This window comes from Coffea arabica, chromosome 7e (assembly GCF_036785885.1).
Source record: "Coffea arabica cultivar ET-39 chromosome 7e, Coffea Arabica ET-39 HiFi, whole genome shotgun sequence".
Taxonomy (NCBI): Eukaryota; Viridiplantae; Streptophyta; class Magnoliopsida; order Gentianales; family Rubiaceae; genus Coffea; species Coffea arabica.
Window position 1 is genome coordinate 8382460 of NC_092323.1, and position 15963 is coordinate 8398422.

The 15963-nt window shown below is 35.6% G+C and overlaps 1 protein-coding gene across 1 annotated transcript; it reads left to right on the plus strand.

The window, feature by feature from the left end:
• The first annotated feature begins 8119 nt into the window (after positions 1-8119).
• On the plus strand, positions 8120-14186 carry LOC140010900 (cholesterol 22-monohydroxylase CYP90B51-like). The gene is made up of 8 exons (XM_072058526.1): positions 8120-8426; positions 8513-8837; positions 8951-9103; positions 9185-9421; positions 9537-9629; positions 9733-9811; positions 9949-10055; positions 13641-14186. The coding sequence occupies exons 1-8, from the start codon at positions 8221-8223 to the stop codon at positions 13935-13937; spliced, it is 1497 nt and encodes a 498-aa protein (XP_071914627.1). The 5' UTR covers positions 8120-8220; the 3' UTR covers positions 13938-14186.
• The last annotated feature ends 1777 nt before the right edge of the window (positions 14187-15963 follow it).

A 15963-nucleotide genomic window follows, 5' to 3' on the forward strand; every position in this document is an offset into this window, starting at 1 on the left:
ATAGATAGGCTTACATTAAGTGTATATATTTTGTTAAAAAAAAAAAAAAGACAAAAAATTATGCGTGCATTGTGCAGCCGCATTCTTTGAAGTTTCTTGTCATGGACAGCAAACAAAAAAAATGACAATAATTCAAACAGCCAAATCTTTCTCATCATCTATTGTCTTTTTCCGATTAATTAGTACTCCTGATTGAGAGCATAAGGTGTTGCCACATATTCTTGAAAAACTTCGCCCCGTCTGGATGGAAATGAACCGTATGCTCATGTTTTAACTGTATCCAACTCTGTTTTGTATATCTGCATGTCTTCCTTTTTGCCGTTTGGCTCTATCATGGTTTAATATCTGTACTCAAACTCTTGTTCCTTTTTCGTTTTATTTAACTTCACGAATCATGATTCAACCAACTTATTACGGGGACTTTTTTTCAAAAAAAAAAAAGGGATGATATGACAGAGAAAGATTAGAATCTAGCCAGAAAGTTGAAATCGATCTGTACTGGAAATACATTATTGTCGAAGGAGGAGAGTAACGAGGATTAATGTTCTACGTCCATTTCGTAATATGGCAAATCACAAGACCAACACCGGTCTATGTATCCATCTCCTCTGCATGACAATTAAATGGAATGAAATACAGGCAGATATGATTGAGAAAGACAGGCAGCTAGAGCTATCGTCGTCTTGAACACATTCATTCTAATTTCTGAACCTTGAAGGATTTTGCAGCCGTCCTCAACCTCAATCCTGATTGTCATAGTTATCTTATCGACAACTTCTTCCTTAACTAGCTAGAACGTTTGGCCCACGCTTTATTGCAGTGGCCCTCTGAAAACTGAGATTATATCGAGTGCATATTATTACTGACCAACGAATATTGTATAATTAGAATAGATGACAAGTTTTTTTCTTTTATTTTTTTTCCCCCTTTTTATGTTTAGCTCATGATGATAGGTTTCTAGCACTACATACCAAAGAAAAATTGGGTGCACAGCGAAGTTTGGTGGAAAGCCTGTTTGAAGCTCCATGTCCAGTTCCATACCTCACATGGGGCATATCAAGTTCGAAGTTTGAACCTCCACCGCCACCTCCTCCTTCCTAACTCGTATCTTTTTCTCTACTAATTCTTTGAGTCTATTCAAAGATAGGAAGGAAAAAGATAACACTAAAATAAAAGAAGAAAAGATTTCGAATAGGATTGAACCCACTAGATTATGATTTTTGTGGGATAGATTTTAGGTCATTCGTTTGGTTGGTAGAGACAATAAAGAGCAAGGCTTTTATTAATTTTGTATTTTTATCTACTTATTAGTACTTTTTTTTTAAAAAAACAAAAAAAGGGAAGCATTTTGTCAACTAGACTGCGTCTCACACTTTTTAGTACGTCGTCGTCTGGATACCACTTCAATCTCTTCTTTTTTTTTTTTTGCCGTGCATCCTATTCTCTAATAAAGGTTATAACAATCAATTTTTGTCAACACCAGCAGTTGAAAAAGTGTTATTATATGCTACCTTCAACTTGAGTGAAATTTCTCCTGTACATTTTAGATCCAATAAACCTCTATGACTTTTTGTCTTAAGTACCAATAATCACGGATGTTCCAACGTTGATATTCTTTACATGAAATTCTAAAGTTAATATCGATATGTCATCTCATCTTAATTCGGACTAATACAGCGTCATATGCTAACTTAATCATCAGTAGTCATCACTTATTATAACGTATGCAAGCAAGATCCGAGACGCTGAGGTACAAAATCGAGATGAATTCTGAATTAATCTTGCAATGTAAATGAAAAAATTTGGAGTGGATCAACGATCCACATAATTGAGGGTCGACAACTATCAAGTAAGACTAATAATCGAGGAGGTTTAGTCAAGGTTGGCAATGATCCCCACACTAAGCTTCATTATTATGCAGCAAAAAAAATGTGTAGCTTAATTAATACTAATTTGAGACATGGAAGTAGCTAGGGTAGTAGGTTTTACTAACAAATGGAGTAGCATTCTTCCGGGGGTCAAGTGCACAAATCCCGTTTGTTTGTTTCCTCCATTGTATGGTAGAATCCACAATAATGTTTGTCTCATCAAAGGATCTTGGGGTCGACTTTTCTGAACTGCTGTTGCCAAACAAATCTCATGTCTAATCAAATCGGGTTGTAAAGATAGGAAGAAATAAAAAAAAGGGAAACCACTCCCGCCATACAAGTATCGGGTCCTTCATCTTCCTGGTCTGTCTACTAAAGTACGCCGGTTGGTGCGCAATAAAATCCCGTTTACCTGTCCAAACCACCCGCACGTGTGGCGCGTGGACACGTGGTGGAGAAATGGTTGCAATGATTGGGTAGGCCACATCAGCACCTGTTCATGTAGAAGAGAAAGCGGGCCACCCGCACGAGTGGTTAGCTGTTTGGTTCGGCCTGGTCTTATTGGTTGTTGGTCAGGGCCATCCTCTTTATTCTCTTTCTTTATTGGGTTTGGGTTTATAAGTGACAGCTAATTGGACATCGTTTCAGCCCTTGATCTATTGCAGCACTACATACGTTTAACAACCGAAGTATAGATTAAAGAGTGTGGATGGATAGCAAATTATTTTCACAAATTTATTATCAAATTGCATTATAAAGATATTTTTTAATTATTTTTTTATATTATCAAAATGAATTGACAAACAATAATGGTAAATTATTGCATAAGAACATACACTACAAGCTGATTGTGCGGAATGCGTAATGATTGTTTAAGCAACTTTTGAGGCCGAGAACAGATGAGATCAGACAAATGAATGATAATAAGCGAGATTGAAAGTTACGAAGCTCAATATATAGTCAATTAGATTAATGCTAATTTTGAGTTGTCCGAGACATCACGTTTGATCAAGTTCAAAAATTTCCCAAAAAATTTCCCCAAGTAGAGAAAGATCTTGTTTTTTAATTTAAAAAAAAGACTATTTATTCCTAACAGTACTGTATTTTTGGATATTTGATGTCACTCGGAAGAGTTAAGTGTGATGTAAGATATATGGTTTAAATTCATGAATAAAAAAAAATGCCAGTTTATGGTGCAATCCTTCACTCATCACTATTGATTTGTCCTTTTGTCAATGAAATTTTCTGTAAAGTTAAAATAGTAAAGGCACATTTGAGGCTACGGTAACTTATAAAGAAACAGATTTGACACGATAAAAGTGCTTTATGTTACCAAAAGTTGGACTCTTTAATCTAAAGAAAATAAGTCACAAAACACTCTAAAAGTAATTTCAGTGCTTTTTATTTTTCCTTTTTGTTTTTGTAAATGCTGTGTAACTCCAAACGAGCCTAAATAGGACTTATTTCCTTCTAGTTTACGCAGTCAAGATAAAATGGACAAGGATTTGAAAGATGCTTCTGCTTCAAAAGTTGCAAGACAAATGTCCCAGTTTATTTTGCAGACGGGGATTTCTTGAAATGATTGAGAACGACGTGCAAAATTCGAATATCCACAAGCCAAAGGCCATCGGATCGGAGCCGTCAATCTCCTAGAGTCATTTCCACAAGCTTCCGTTCAATAAAAACTACACTGGATGCCGTTTGAGGCAGGCCTTTTGGTGATCTGATTCTAAGCCCAGTCGAAAGGAACCGTAATTTCTCAGTCAAAAGCCAATTTCACATCGATCTGAAAAATCACTATCAGCGCACCAACTGCATGAGCCAATGGAATCACTCTTAGCTTCCTCGTAATCTTCGTCAGGTTAACGTTAGGCGTGAAAGTCATCATGCCAAGGGGTTCTAGATGTAAACATCAATTGCCTGCAACTCGGACAAGTGTGAAATGAATGAAACAATTCAAAAGAAAGGGAGGCCACAATAACGTTGGAAGATAAGAAAATTCAAACGATAATGATTTTGCTGGCTGAATTGCAGTACATCTTTGGCCAAAGTCGTAGGAGGTTTTGCTTACTGACGGATCGAGTCTTGCCAGTCGTACATGACATGAGAACAACGGGGAAACCAACCAGTGCAGCCGCCCTGAAAACGTTGAAATTTTGTTCTTATAAATTAATAAAATTTGAAAAAGGGATCTTTTATAGGAACTAAAATTACTCATTTATTATTTTCATTTATAAATTAAATTTTTTTACGGTAACATTATACGTGATAATAGATTTTGATGTATATTACATATGTAAAATTTGAAATTCATATTCAAATTATAAGACATTCATCTATATTTACTAATATTTATTGGTATGAACAATTTAATACTCCTATCTGGGGGCCTCAACTGGGACAAAGAGGCTAGAGATTCTTATATCTGGACTAAAGAAATGCGTCACTGCAATTTTTTTTTTTTTTTTGGATTTTATTGCAAGAAAGGCCGAACGTTTTAACTTAGGGATGATTTCAGAAACCTCCCTTGAGGTTTCATGAAATATCATCTAGCTCCCCTAAACTTTTTAAAATCTCACTTAGCACCCTTGAAGTGATAGTAGGGTCATATACTAATATCAAAGGTGGTGAATTGTCAATAATACCCTCATATTTAAATTTTCTAAACTTGTTTTTCTTTCTCTAAATTTTCTACTTTTCTTTAACAATGTCTATACAAACATACATACATATATATATATATATGTATAATTGAATTGCAAATGCCAATGAGATATAGGATTTAATTAATGAAATATTCAATGCATTTGGAGAAGAATAGCTGCAGGTTTTTTTTATTTTTTCCCTTTTTTGGTGTTTCACAAATTTATTTATTTATTTATTTATTCCTATTCATGCATAGCGCAAGAGAAATAAAGTAATTGAAACTCTGACAGTTTTTCAAATTCTGACTTTTTCTATAATAAAATTTCATATTTCACACCCATAAAAAAAGTCTGTCTATTTTGAGTAAATTTTTTATATAATATTGAAGTTGGATATCATCTATTACTAAGTTTTTTTTGCTCAAATGTATGATTTTACATGCTAATTACCTTCAACGCTATGAAGGATTCTATTTGTAGAAATGGTTTAAAAAATAGCATTTACTTTTACTATATCTTCCTACTGTAGAAGTGACTACTGGTTGTAATATAAAACCTTACCAATTTTCATCTCCTCACTTTTAAGATGGTTCCAATTTAGTACTTTTTTTTTCTTAGTTAGTAAAATGTTCATTTTTTTATAGCTTAAGGGTATTAAAGGCACTAAAATAATCTCTCTCCTCAAACATGAATTTTTTAATATTACTTTTGGTTAGAAGGACTTCCAATGTTACCAAAATGTCAATTCAAGGGGTGCTAAGTGAGATTTTAAAAATCTCAAGGGAGCTAGGTGATATTTCATAAAACCTCAGGGGAGGTTTATGAAATTATCCCTTTAACTTATAATCAAATTTGCACCTTATGTTTAGCCTAAGGCAAGTTGGTTGTTATCTATGTGTTTGGATTGTAAATTATTTGAGATATTTTTACTATAACACTTTTTGTGATGTGATGTATGTAAGATAAAAATATAATGAAAAATTAAAAAAATATTTTAAAAATTATAATAATGATATAAGCATATATAATTAGACAAATAATCTCCTGTTCAAACACACTCGTAGCAAGACACAATCTCGCGAAGGACAAAAACACAGCCGCTGCGCCGGTTTGGTCAGGAGTCAATTCCACAGCACATGAGACAACATAGTAACAGGAGCTGCCTACAAGTGGATCGGGGTGGCATTAGTTCTATCTCCAAATTAGGCTTTGTACTTTTGTAGCGTGCATAATTATAAAATTAGGCTTGGATAACAGCCATGATTGGCCACGCAATCAACGTGATCATAAAAGTTTTTAGTCATCTGTAATTCTTCTCCCTTTTCTTTGGATGTGGTTGGTTTCAATTAACCGTAGAATTTTCTCCATACTTGTTGGACTAACCTATCCCCTTGATTAATCAAAATTGAAATTTCTTGGTGTGATTAAATTCTTGAAAACAAATTTTTCAAGAGTTTAACTCCCATTAAATTTCTTCATAGAAAATATTGTACATAAGTATATCACCATGGCAAAAATTACAAAGCATAAATTTATACACCAATTATTACGCAATTCCGTCCCCATAATAAAGAAAGCATCGATAGAGCTGTACTCCTTTCAGTTTGTACTAATATACATCTTCATAGAGAAAGATTTCATCTGATGTTTTTGCCATTCCATTATTACGTTTATTATTTTTTTTTTTGGTTGACAAGGAGACTCGCAAATGTTCCATCATTAAGTTGTTCTCATTTCTTTGGTCTTGGGTCCTATTTTAGTTTGGTTGGACTAACAATTGCTAGGCTCATGTGTAGCCTGCCCAAAAAAATTTAAAAAAAAATCCGTACTTTATTTTTTATGCTACAAGGTAAAAAAGGTAAAAACTACAACTTTTTTCCCCCTTCTGCAAAGCATGTCAAAGATTTACTCGAGCGAAATCCTGTACAGAGCCACTGGCCATTTGGTCCAGTGGTCATCACCATTAAAGGTGATGCTGGAGGTCAGGGGTTCAATCCCTGCCTCCCACAAATTTGCCACAATTTGTGGCGGTCTTAATTGACCTTTATTGATGGAGTCTGTACTCACATCGAACCCCCTCCCCTTCCCCTTAGACTAGGCTAGATTAGGTTATAGGACATCTATCGTTTCGACAAAAAAAAAAAAAAAAAAGAAATCCTGTACAGTGATATTGCTGGCTGGTACCTGAAGAGTATATTATTTTCGTGATTTTAAATATAATCCAGATATATTTATAAAGTACACGGTAGAAAAAGATCTTCATACTAAACTCTTGCTAGACATATAGATGTAAGGTTCTTTTTCTCTTTTTTTTCTTTTGAAGTTTAAGTAAGACTTGCTAGCGGAACTAGAAATTGAGATTTTGTAAAAATGTAAAAAGAGTACTTCTACATTTTTGTAATAGGTTTGGGGGCAAAGTCTAATTTTTTTTAAGGATATACTTGAAAATATTTAATATTTGAAGGGGAAATAGGGATTTCTAAAAATCTTGGGGGAGAAAGTCTAATTTCCGTGAAATTATAAACAAAAACTTTACATTTTGCAACCGACAGCTACCCTTCTCCACCCTCCTTTGCATCGACCAGTGCTTACTGCTTAGCATGATGTATCAATTTTTTTTTGAGCAATTATCCGGATAGTCGCTAAACTTTTCAAATGGTAGATTCTTGATCACTCAATTTTTAAAAGTGTGTATTTATCCACTAAATTATGAAAATTGTAAATTGTAAACCATTCCATCTATTTCCACAGTTAAATTTGCCAAATCTGGTTACGTCTTGTGATTTGTGCAATTCCAAAATTTGGCGGACTTAACGATAAAAACAGATGAAATAGCTTAAAATTTATATTTCTAATAGTTTAGTGGATAAATACATATTCTTAAAAGTTGAGTGGTTAAAACTCCACTATTTGAAAATTTAGTGACTTTTTGGATAATTTGCTCAATTTCTTTATGAATTCGAAACGAAACAAAAAATGACTTTACTAGTTTCAAATGTAACCGAACTAAAGAATTAAACATGCTTTTTCTTCATTTTTCTCAAAAAAAAAAATAAAGAAAAAGAGCAAGAAACTTTTCTCCCGTATTGTAATACTAGTTAATGATACAAGTTAATGATAGGTCATAAAACTGATTTACTGTAGTCAAGCAATGAAAGTGCGCCATGGTATGGATTAATAAATATGTTTAGGTCAAGAAACCATTTTTTATTCCATCTACCCAATTAATTTGAGGGGAAAATGTAACAGAAACAAGTCAACATGAACTGTTGGTAGGAGGTTGGTATGAAGTAAAAAAATGAAATGAGAGGTCACAATGAATATAACCTTTGTCGTGGGAGGTAAGTGTAATTCGCCCAAAAGGAGATGTTGGCAAAGGAATGGCACAAAAGGGGTTGTACCCAAGATTTGGGGAAAATCAAACTTAGCAAAGGTTTTTTACATTAATTAATCTTAAAACCTAATCAATGGCTAATGGACAAGAAAGAAAGCCCTATATAGCATCTTATTCGCCCAAAAGTTTCCATTAATTTGTTTTTCTCCCTCGAAAGCCCAAATCCAAAACCACCAGCTCAAAAGAAGAGAGTTAAAGTTCTTTAAATTATATTGCTGAAAAGCATGACACCAGAAATTTGATCCAACTTTTGCCTACAAGTATTAATAACTCAACAACTGAGCACATCAGGAGAAGAAGAGGGAGAGAGAGGATGTCGGACTTGGAGTTTTCTCTCCTTGTTCTTCCCTCCATCTTGGCTTCACTTCTCTTTTTTCATCTCCTTCTAAGAAGAAACCAAAAATCCTATCATCTTCCACCTGGCAACATGGGCTGGCCTTTACTCGGTGAAAACATTGGCTACTTGAAGCCATATAAAGCTACCACAATAGGAAAATTCATGGAGGAACACATATCAAAGTAGCAACTCTTTCTTTTATTTGTCTTTTAGTATAAATATGTGTCAAGGTTAATACACCTGACTTGTTAAATTTGTTTCCATGCAGGTATGGGAAAATATACAAGTCCAACTTATTTGGTGAACCAACAATAGTTTCAGCTGATGCTGGACTAAATAGGTTCATTTTACAGAATGAAGGAAGATTGTTTGAGTGCAGCTATCCTAGAAGTATTGGGGGAATTCTTGGAAAGTGGTCGATGTTGGTTTTAGTTGGAGATATGCATAGAAACATGAGGATCATATCTTTGAACTTCTTGAGCAATGCTAGACTTAGAACTCATTTGTTACAAGAGGTTGAAAAGCATACCTTGCTAGTGTTAGGATCTTGGAAGCAGAATTCTGTTATTTGTGCTCAAGATGAAGCAAAAAAAGTAACTCTGCTATATTGATTTCGCATACTCCGTTTCAATTTTTTTGGGTAGTATTTGTATTGGTTTTAATCAGTTCTCTGTTCTCCAAAAAACAAATGAAATCTTCTTTGCAGTTCACGTTCAACTTGATGGCTAAGCATATCATGAGTTTGGATCCTGGAAAGCCAGAGACTGAACAGCTGAAGAAAGAGTACATAACATTTATGAAAGGAGTGGTATCAGCTCCTCTGAATTTTCCAGGAACTGCATATAGAAAAGCCTTGCAGGTGATATATTTAGTACTGGGATTGGCCATCTAAATCCCAATAACTGCTGAATCGCTTTATATTTGCTCATTCTGATGACAGTCTCGATCGACTATCCTTCAATTCATTGAGATAAGAATGGAGGAGAGGATCAAGAACGAGTGCAAAGCGGAAGATGATCTACTTGGATGGGTGCTGAAGAACTCTAGTCTCTCTAAAGAGCAAATTCTTGATTTGGTGCTAAGCTTACTCTTTGCTGGACACGAGACTTCATCTGTTTCCATAGCATTAGCCATTTACTTCTTGCAGAGTTGTCCTAAAGCAGTTCAAGAATTAAGAGTGAGCGTCAGATGATCAAATTCTTCATTATCCTTCGTTAATTATTTAGTATCATTTAGATTCACCAAAAGGGAAGCTACCCCGTTGATTACTAAATTCTTGTTTACCAATCCAGGAAGAACATGAAGAAATTGCTAAAGCCAAGAAGCAATCGCAACAGATGGAATTGAACTGGGATGACTACAAAAAGATGGAATTTACCCAATGCGTAAGCTGTCTCTGCTATCTCTGTCTGCACTACACAATAAATAACATGCTCAGTTAATTAAATTCTATGCTGCTAAAGGTGTCTCTTTTCTTTTTTTGGGAAGGTTGTCAGCGAGACTCTAAGACTAGGCAATGTAGTGAGGTTTCTGCACAGAAAAGCCCTCAGAGATGTACGGTATAGAGGTAGGTGCATTCTGCCCATGCAAGCAAGAGTCATATACTCTACTAGAGAGTGACAAATCGGTGACCAGAAATCTAATATAACATGTTATTGAAAAAATTTTGTTGTATTGTTTTGTATGTGATATTTGAATACACAGGATATGACATTCCATGTGGGTGGAAAGTGCTACCGGTGATTGCAGCGGTGCATTTAGATCCTTCACTTTTTGACCAACCTCAGCATTTCAATCCGTGGAGATGGCAGGTTCGTCAATTTAAGCTGAAAGAGTCAAAAACTTGCTTTTACTTTGATGGTTTTCCTTTTTTCATGCCTGGCGTTATAAGCAAATTGAATATATCAACCGCATATGTGGATGGGTTGGATGCTAAGTTTTTACCTCGAGGGAGAGTTTAGTGGAGGTTTAAGCCAGAAAAGCAGCGTCTCGCGTCTCGCGTAGCAAAAAAAATCCCTAGTCCAAGACAAACACTAAAGATCTAAATGGGAATCGAAGGACGGCAACAAAGAAAACTCCAAACTACTTAACTGGCAAATTTCTTCTTTGGAATAAATTTTTGAGGAGAAGAAATAGAGGGTCCTCCCTTTCCCCCCTACTCCAAAGGCATGTGTCCTACAAGGAGTCAAGTTTCACTGTTCTTCAAGTACATCAATTATTGCACAATTACTATCCCACGACCAGGGAAAATGAGCAGTTGCACTGAACTGTTCATTCTGCAAAATTGTGTGAATCCATTATCATGGAAAGATTAGCTCTAAAACAAAATAGGAACCCTAATATCTCTTTCGAAAACAACAACAATAATAACAAAGAGAGTATACATGGCTTTGTTTTAAGTTCTTGAAGCTTCGTAGGGAAGGTAGAAAAAGTAACTCCTCAAATTATTAGCAGTACTATTATGGCTCTGACACTGTCGAAGACACGCCATGGAAGTGTATTCATCATGTTAGCTAGTATCGACCCATAAAGGATTACGCATGTTCTATTCCATGTAAAAAAAGAGAAACAGTACATGCATGTTTAATTACATGTGTTAAACGTCGCATCCTCCAATCACAGGTCCATGTATTCAATTGAAGGTACTCCTAGGTTTGAGATCATAAGTTTGAAGGACTTTAGGAGTTGATTCTTTTTTGTCCCAAGTAAATTCACAAGCTTTTGCAGGCCCTTTTGGAAGACAAGTTTAAAACTTATGCTGTGCTACTCATGTAAGTACTGCTACAATAATATCTCCAAAGTTATAATCTTGAAGAGGCGACCTACCATCATATCTCCTTTGTCCCAAGTAGTGGGATAGGTTAAACGAGCCCAAACGACAAGAAGAAAACACACTTAAGTAGTATTTGGTTTCTAGGATTTTGACGTATTTATTTTGGTAGTACACAATTTACTCTATATATATATATATATATATATATATATATATATATATAAACGATTGATCACCAAGAAATATGTTATTTTAAAATCAATTCGTGGAAGTCATAAATATCTCATCTGACCTCTACTCTTTTTCCAATTAGAAGAAGTTAGCGAAGATTTACCCGACATGCTTACACACCGTAAGACCATAATCTGCCCGGTTTGAGCCGTTGACTCACTTGATTGGTCAATTTTTAGTAATCAATTAATTGCAAGAAGTGCCAAGTTTTATTGAAGAAAAATACAACAGATTAATTAAGAATCCTTAAAATTAAAATCTGCGGGCAGTACTACTAGACTAGTAGAGTGGATAAGTTCGGTCATGTGCATGGCCTATAGACTATAGACGCATAGGGGGTCCAAAAGAACATTCCATCAAAGCCGTTTTGTTTGGTTGGCAACACGGTATCATCTCTCATGGTGCCCAAAAAAAAAAATCAAAAATCAAAAAGTGGTGGACGCTCGCTCTTGCAATCATAATGCATCCAGGGCCTTGGGTCCCACTACATGAACTGTCATGATCGATGTTACAGATGTTTGACATCGTACGGATCATGAGGACCCACCCACCATATCACGCGGTGGATGCGAAGCAGTGTGTAAATTCTCCAGGTAGAATGAAAATGAAAGAGTTTTCCCATTTCTCTCGGGGGAGGCCCGAGGCCCGAGGCCCGGGGGGATGATGATTAAAGCCCCCATGTGGACGTGGGGTTTGCACGTGCACGTGCAGCGCTGCTTTTCCTGGTGGGTCAGTGCCTTTGCTGGTCCAACCGATTTCCCAACCCAACAGAGATTTTCTTTCTGCAATTGCAGCCTTTTCTTAGAAAAAAAAAAGAAAAGAAATTGTCGACTAGTTTTCTGATGGGACCATTCCCATGCGGCCTCCCCCATCCCCAAATTAATACCTTCTCTACTGCCTTTAGGGATTTTACAATTCTAAAAGAAATGCATATATAGAAAATTGAAGTCTCTAGGAACTGCTATAAGAACTCTCAAGTAAACGCTAAAAAAGTTCATCTTTTATTCCCCTTCTAATTCCTAGAAATATGGAGAAAGATTTTGCACTCGTGTACTCTGCACCCCTCTTTAAGCTTACTTTAGATCCCTAAACTCTTTTCTAGAATTTTTTTAAATAGAGAGTAGGCTATATTTTTTAAATTAATCTTATATATATTGACAATATATACACACACTAGCAAACGTAGATGCATATCACATGTTTAGAATTAAAATTCAAATTCAAATTGATATTAGATGACATGCATGCATTTGTACCTATTAGTATATATAAGATTAATCCATACTTTTTATTCCAGTGATTGAATAACAAAACAACTTTTATGGACAAGAGGGTATATGATGAAGATCTAGTGTTTAGAAGTTGAAAGATGTCAAAATCTCTCTCTCTTGAAGTGACATCTATGTTCAATATAAAGTTGGTCTAGCACTTTTTTTTTGTTTTATTAAAGGTAGTTATTAAAAATTTTGTGGGAGGTAATTTAACAAGGAAATGTAGATAAAATAGTGTACTTTGTAACAATTTAAGAGGGCAATCTAGTTACATGAACAAAATTTACGAAACTGAGGGTGGACAAATAGTTTGCTAAATTAAGAATGCTACAAAATTTTAAGTCTATTGTATAATTTTCCAAAACTTGAGGGGGTAATTGTCCACCCTCAAGCAAAACATGGCTCATGGACTGCATTGCAATATAGTATTTGTTTTTCTAGCAAGAAAATGTCATTCCATTAAAATAGAATTTAAAAAAAAATACAGATAGAAAACGAACTCTGCAACCTCCTTCCCTATAGTCTTAAAGAAATGGGAAAAGAAAGAAGTTTTGCAACTTGGTAGGCACATTTTTTTAATTGAGCTTGACCATTGGCAGAGTGTATGAGCTAAGTTATAGTGGTGGCTTTCTCCCTCGTTGGTTTGCCTCAGCAAATTATGAATGAATATAACCCAGAGAAAAAAATGAATATTATCATTTAAAGTGCTGATTTTGTGTCGATCTCTTTTTCTTATTAAATAACAAGAATAAAAAGCTTCAGCTCTTTCATTTGTGGATGTCATCTTCTCCATCGTTTGCAAAATATCCTCAAAGACATGTGGCCTTCTCCATTATGAGATGGAGACGTCAATGTTTGGAAGTTCATTTAATGGTTACATATATATATATATATATATATATATATATATATATATATGACCCCTCGTAGAGGAATGTTTATATATTAACATATATATGATTAAGTTGCCTATCTCAACAAGAATGAAATGGTACGAACAAGAGAACTCACATCACCATTATGAAAAATTAGAACTAAATGAAGAAAATTAAAGTGTTGTTAATTAAAACATAGCTAGGCACAACACTTGTATACTATTCGTCTGGTTGGTTCAATTGCAGGATAGTCGGGGATCATATGCCCATGGCTCAAGCACGGCGACAAGCAACAATGACTTCATGCCATTTGGGGGAGGACCACGACTTTGCGCTGGATCTGAATTAGCCAAACTGGAGATGGCAGTTTTCTTGCATCATTTGGTCCTCAACTACCATTGGGAATTAGCTGATGCGGATCAGGCTTTTGCTTTCCCTTTTGTCGACTTCCCGAAAGGCCTACCCATAAGAGTACAACACAAACCCTTCTGCGTGGAAACCACTCCTACTTCTCCTCCTACATTTCCCTGGAAAAATATTTGATCATCTCCAAATTAAAGGGACCTCAGGTTCTCACGAGTCATATCTATAGAGGCAACAAAAGGAGTATATTTTTGGAGGCTAGAAGATAATAAAGGTTGATGGATGGAGTCTCTTGGCATTTTCCAACGGCAAAAATGTAATGTGTCTTTGGATTTTTATTTCAAGGTCGGGTGCATGAGAACATCCAATCCAAGGGACGACGATGTAGACAAATCCCAGTATAAAGATTTTCGTCTTTCATATAGTTTATACAGGACCACCCCCCATCTCTGTAAATTGCTGTCCTTTTTCTCATCCTTCGTTCCATATTTTTTCCAAGTAGTGAGTTTTCATTATGTATGTTCAGACAGTAGTAATTAATTCTTTCTTCTTCTTCGTTTTTTTCACAATTACAGCAAGTCATTGAATTGCTACGATACACTTCTTTCTGTATTGGTTTTTTTTTTTTTTTTTTCCCTTTTTGTGGATCAAAATATGCTTCTATATATATAGTAGGAGTATAAGTTTTCCAAAGTTGAAATTACAAGTCCTGATGTGAATTCAAGCTTCAAAATGAAACATGCAGGATGCATCCCTCCCCGAAACCACATATGATTCAAAATGAAACGTGCAGGTTCTTCTGGAACCACATAATTTAATACGCCGCTTCCCGAGAGATTTTGGAACCACCAGATGCGGTGGTTCCTCCAGGATTAGAAAGTCCCCACAAACATGATCTGATGCTGTGACAATCAGGATTCAGGACACGAAGTTACTATCAGAGTAAATAAAAAGATTCGCTTGGGATATTATTTTGTTTTGTAAACAAATTAAGCTACGTACGTTATAAATATAAAATCAAACGTATGACCCATAAAAAAGGAAAAAGGAAAAAATAAATAAATGAACTTCATCCAACAGTTGGGGCTGCCCTCCATTTAATCCTATTCTATCTGCTCAGTTCCACCATTCGTTGCATCTCTCAAGTCGTCTTCTGGACCATTGCGACTGATAACAATATCCGCCGAAAAAGATGAGGTTCTCCAGTTCTTTGAAAAAATCTATCTTGCTTTATGTTGAACGAAAAACCCCAAAAATCTTCAAAGACGTTTCGACGGAGAACATGCGGACAACTAATGATTTGACAAATTTTGTTACGATATGTTCCAAAATTAACTGGTATGAAGGCAGACGGGTAACCCCATGGCCATGTTCTGATGTTCATATGTTTGTTAGCCAAGAGAACTTCTGTGTCTAGTGGCGGAGGTGTAATTACTCAAGACTGTTAAAGGTTTTTTCTTTTTCTTTTTTTTGGGAAGGGGGTGGTTCACTAATCACTCGTAGTTCATTAGAAATTGCATGCGTGAAATTAGTTCTATGGCATAATTTTCATTTTTTTTTCACGTCATAAACTTTTATTTTTCGCACATCATAACACATAAACTCAGTCGTGTATTCAACGTCTAGGTGTGTGCTCAGGGACAGTCTTATTAGATTGTTATTATTAGATTGTTATTATTAAAAGTCTTATTAGATTGTTATTATTAAAAGTCTTCGAATATTGTCGAGCTTTTAACCACCGGCCTTTTGGCTGGTAGCCACCACCTAGTTGGTGCCTCCCACCAAAAATGCCACATTTCAGTGGGCGCCCAAAAAGCCCCGACAGATAGTGGGTCCAAAGCTCCACAAGTGCCCAACTCAAACTACAGCCCAAGTGCCCAACTAAAGGATTGAGAGGTTATCTGCTGGTGCCCTCAACCACGAAATGTCCATCTCCCATTCATGAAACCAAACGCCCAATCAAATTGATGGCAAGGTGGTCGGAGTGGGTCATTTATTTGGGCTCTAACTGCTAGATGAGTAGGGGTGCATGAAAGTCAAGGCAAGTTTGAGAAATGTACTATTTGAGTTTGAGCCTAGCCCGTCAAGTTTTTATTTAAAAGTTGAATTTAATTTCAACTTCAATTCACCTTATTCAAATTTGAGAATCTAATCAAACCTAATCATCAAGTTTAACCATCGATGTCAATCGAGTCTATTCAAACTT

Bases quoted from the DNA above. Each gene is read 5' to 3' on its own strand.
- LOC140010900 (XM_072058526.1), top strand. From the start codon at position 8,221: ATGTCGGACTTGGAGTTTTCTCTCCTTGTTCTTCCCTCCATCTTGGCT. The intron at 8,838-8,950 runs GTAACTCTGCTA...TCTTCTTTGCAG, and splicing joins CTCAAGATGAAGCAAAAAAA to TTCACGTTCAACTTGATGGC. The intron at 10,056-13,640 runs GTTCGTCAATTT...GTTCAATTGCAG, and splicing joins TCAATCCGTGGAGATGGCAG to GATAGTCGGGGATCATATGC.